General features: G+C 40.7%; 1 protein-coding gene across 1 annotated transcript; it reads left to right on the forward strand.

Moving 5' to 3' along the window:
- Positions 1-757: 757 nt before the first annotated feature.
- LOC129956789 (uncharacterized) lies at positions 758-1,999 on the forward strand. The gene has a single exon (XM_056068732.1). The coding sequence runs from the start codon at positions 758-760 to the stop codon at positions 1,997-1,999; it is 1,242 nt and encodes a 413-aa protein (XP_055924707.1).
- The last annotated feature ends 2,430 nt before the right edge of the window (positions 2,000-4,429 follow it).

Consider the following 4,429-nt stretch of genomic DNA (forward strand, 5'->3'; position numbering starts at 1 on the left):
TATGGAAAGAATCATGGGATTTGCAGATTTCTAATAAGCTGCATTCTATTCAGCCTGACATCACTTTGTGGCCCGTAGTTCCAGTACGCGAGTTGGACGTCAAATTGACTCGGCTTCGCATTGGCCATACTCGCCTCACACATAAACATCTTCTATTTGGTGAGCGATGTCCAGTCTGTAATGCGTGTGATGTTAATTTAACTGTCACTCATATTTTATCAGAATGTACAATTTTTAATTCTCATCGATTACATTTATTCGGTACATCATCTTCAAACATTCGTGACTTGGCCCCTCAGGGGCTCACCTACTATAGGTGAGTACGGGTGTCCCAATCCCGAGGTTCCCAGGGATCTTTACTCCCTTTATGCTTATTCTATCCTACGCCTTCTGCTTTTTGCTGTGTTTTTCTTTCCCTCGACGGCAGACGAGGGAGCTCTCCATGAGAAGCTGTCGCCACTCTGTTTGCTTCTTGCTTCTCATGGACAGCCGAAAACCCCACGTGTTTGCCGTGCGTGGCGACCCATTAGACGGGTGGTACATTACGGTCTCCGGTGTATCAATCGGCTGGTATCCCAACCATTTGGCTGGTCTGCTCAAGGGGATCAAGCGAAGGGGTCACCTTCTGGGGCTCTGCGTTAAGGGTGGTAGACGTTCCTGGAAGTGGCCCTTAGCGTATAAGTTCTGGCTAGCATCAGGGTAAGCGCCGAGGCTGGAGGCAACCAGAGCCGGTGGCTGCCTTCCCTTGTTGGGCTCCATGGTGGGCGGTGCCGTCGGAGCTCGAATTTTTGTCCCTTTTTGCATGGGTTTTTCAGACACTTCGCCACGTTTTCCTATCACCGAAGATACTAGATTTCTAATCTTACACACACCAAAGACCTTTCATAAAGTTTCACCTTTTCTAGTTCAAAAATTGATCACTTCATTTATTGGTGATGTTAAATCTACAAAAAAACTTCCATCTGGGGATCTTTTAATTGAGACCTCATCAAAAGCTCAGATTGCTGCTATACAAAAATTAACAAAACTTGGAGACTTCCCTGTAGAGGTAACTCCTCACAGGACGCTGAATTTTTCTCGAGGGGTCATCTCTGATACAGATCTTTTTGATTGTTCAGAGACTGAACTCGTTCAGGAATTACGTTCTCAAAAAGTTTGTGCAGCTCATCGTATTAAAATTAAACGCAACGGCACATTGATTCCTACAAAACATGTCATTCTGACCTTCAGTAGTCCAGAACTTCCGAAATTTATACGAGCTGGCTACGTACAATCTAAAGTTAAACCTTATGTTCCGAATCCTCTGCGCTGCTTCAAATGTCAGAGATTCGGACATTCACAGGGAACTTGCCGTGGCAGCCTTAGATGTGCTAAATGCTCAGCTGATGACCATGAAACGTCAGTTTGTAGCTCTCAAGCTTTGAAATGTTTAAACTGCTCTGGACCCCACCCTGCTTATTCTCGTGATTGTCCTAAATGGAAGATGGAGAAAGAAATCCAAAGCCTGAAAGTTAAAAGAAATATCACCTATGCAGAAGCGAGAAAGTTTGTTTTAGACAGGACACCTAAACCTGGCCTTTCTTATAGTGGAGCCATGAAATCAACATTAAAATGTACTGGCTCTCAGACAGAGATTACAGACATTATAACTACCAACACGTGTTCTTGTAAACATTTGGCTCAGGAATCAGTTAAGATCAATAACTTTCAAAAAACTGAAACCAGCCGAAATCAAGCTTCTACTTCGACAAAAAATTCTCCACCTCTTTCTCAATCCAAAGATTCTGAATTTTCTTTGGCTCGTTTCCCTAAGAAGAAACGCAAGAAAGCAAAATCTCCAAGTGCCAAAAGATCTGACACTGAGATCCCTCCTAAACCTCCAGATATCCCTACTACTTCAGATTCTGTTCTATCAATTTGTCCATCTACATCTGATATCTCTGATGTAGAAATGGATCAACATTTTCCTAATAAATCGCCCCCAGGAGGCCATACGTAGCTTTTTCAATTCTTCCTTTGTTTTTTAGTTATTTTTATGTCTGGTTTCATTTCATGGAATTGTCGTGGGTATCGTTCTAAAACTGTCGAAATAAAATCGATTTTAAATGAATACAAGCCTGCTTGTGTTGCCTTACAAGAGACATATTTAAAACCCTCAATAATTTCTAAAATTAGAGGATACAGCTGTGTACGGAGAGATGCGAATGCAAATTCAAATGCTAGTGTTTCGGGAGGTATTTGCATTTTCACTGCCAACCTCTACCCCAGCACACATCTTATTCTTCATACCAATTTACAGGCTGTTGCTGTTCAAATCCACATAAAGAGACTCGTAACAGTTTGCTGCATATATCTACCTCCACGTGAAGTGATTTCACAAGAAGAATTAAATTCCTTAATAGATCAACTTCCTGTTCCTTTTATATTGCTTGGTGATTTTAACGGACATAGCGTCCTATGGGGAAATGAAGATACTAACTCTCGTGGCCAGCAAATTGAACAATTGATTCACGATTATAATCTCTGCCTGTTAAATGGTGATGAAAAGACATATTTTCACGAGCCCACTCGTTCATTCCACTCATTAGACCTTGCTATATGTTCTCCAATATTGCTCCCACTTTTAAATTTTTCCGTTGGAACAGATCTTCTCAATAGTGACCACTTTCCAATTTTGATTGACCTTGCTGATAGTGTTAGGATGGCACAACGACCATCTGTCTACTTATTCCAACGGGCAGATTGGGACAGCTTTCAGCAGTTGGCGACAATCACTGAGGCAATGGTTAATTGTTTGGATATCTCAGAGGCAGTTAAACAAATAACTGAAATCATATTATATGCCGCTGATACTGCAATCCCGAAAAGTTCTACCAGACCTCATAAACTTTCAAAACCTTGGTGGAATAATGCCTGCCGTGAAGCACAGAAGGCGCAAAGTAAGCGATGGGACATTTTTCGAAGGCGCCCGACAACAGAAAATCTCGTTGCATTCAAATATGCAAAGGCATGTGCTCGCAAAATACGAAGACGTAGTCAGAGAGAATATTGGATTCGATATGTCTCTAGTATTAGATCCAATATTTCTAGTAAAATGTTATGGAAAAAAGTAAAGGCTGCCAACGGTATGTATCAGGAATTTACCTTTTCTATTTTAAAAAAGAATTCTTTCACATACTCATCACCACGTGACATTGCAAATATTATTGGTGAAACATTTTCCAAAGTGGCTAGCTCAGATAGCTATAATCCTACCTTTTTAAAAATAAAAAACTGTGCTGAGCGACAACCAATTAACTTTAAAGTACGCCATACCCTCCCATATAACTCTGAATTCGATATGTGTGAACTGCAAAAGGCACTTTCCAAATCTAATAATACCAGCCCGGGACCTGATAAAATTTCATACCACATGCTTCGTCACTTAAGTGTTCCTTCGCTTTACAACATTCTTCGCCTTTATAACAGAATCTGGAATGAAGGAATTTTTCCATCGCAATGGCAGGAAGCTATTATCATTCCAGTTTTGAAACCAGGGAAAGATCCGACAGATCCTTCAAACTATCGCCCCATTGCACTTACGAGCTGTCTAAGCAAAACATTTGAAAGAATGGTCAATTTTCGACTGATCCATCAACTGGAATCGGAAAAACTCATACCATTACATCAAAGTGGATTTCGCAGAGGTAGATCTACTCTGGACAATATTCTACAGCTGGAGACGGAAATCCGTAATGCATTTGTGCGCAGAAATCATTTGGTATCGATATTCATAGATATTGAAAAGGCATATGATCAGACTTGGCGTTATGGGATACTTCGAACCCTCTTTCAGTTTGGGTTTCGAGGCCAATTGCCGCTTTTTATTGAAAATTTTTTATCTCACCGTGTTTTTAAGGTCCGTGTTGGATCGACGTTATCCGATTCTTTTATTCAAATGGAAGGCGTTCCTCAGGGTAGCGTATTAAGCGTTACCCTTTTTATCATCCACATTTCTAAAGTTCTTTTAATACTTCCTTCATCAGTTTTAGGCACATTGTATGTAGATGATTTACAAATTTCTTGCCAGGGATCAAACATGAGACTGATTGAAAGGCAGCTGCAGACTGCTATGAATAGTCTTGTGAAATGGTGTGATCAGAATGGATACAAAGTTTCATCAAGTAAAAGTTGTTGCGTCCATTTTTGTAGAAAACGTAGTCTTCACCCTGAACCAGAAGTTTATATAAGCAACAGAGTTCTTCCTGTGGTCCCAGAAGTTCGTTTTCTCGGGGTAATTTTTGATCGAAAGCTTTCTTTCCATCCTCACATCTTCTTTCTACGAAAGAAATGTGGGAAAATGCTAAATATTCTGAAGGTTCTCTCCAACACATCTTGGGGGGCTGATAGGACATCATTACTCCGAGTTTATGAAGCTCTGATTCTATCT

Source organism: Argiope bruennichi, chromosome 11 (genome assembly GCF_947563725.1).
Source record: "Argiope bruennichi chromosome 11, qqArgBrue1.1, whole genome shotgun sequence".
Lineage (NCBI taxonomy): Eukaryota > Metazoa > Arthropoda > Arachnida > Araneae > Araneidae > Argiope > Argiope bruennichi.

Excerpts from the sequence above, each read along its gene's own strand:
- LOC129956789 (XM_056068732.1), top strand. The coding sequence starts at position 758 with ATGGTGGGCGGTGCCGTCGGAGCTCGAATTTTTGTCCCTTTTTGCATG.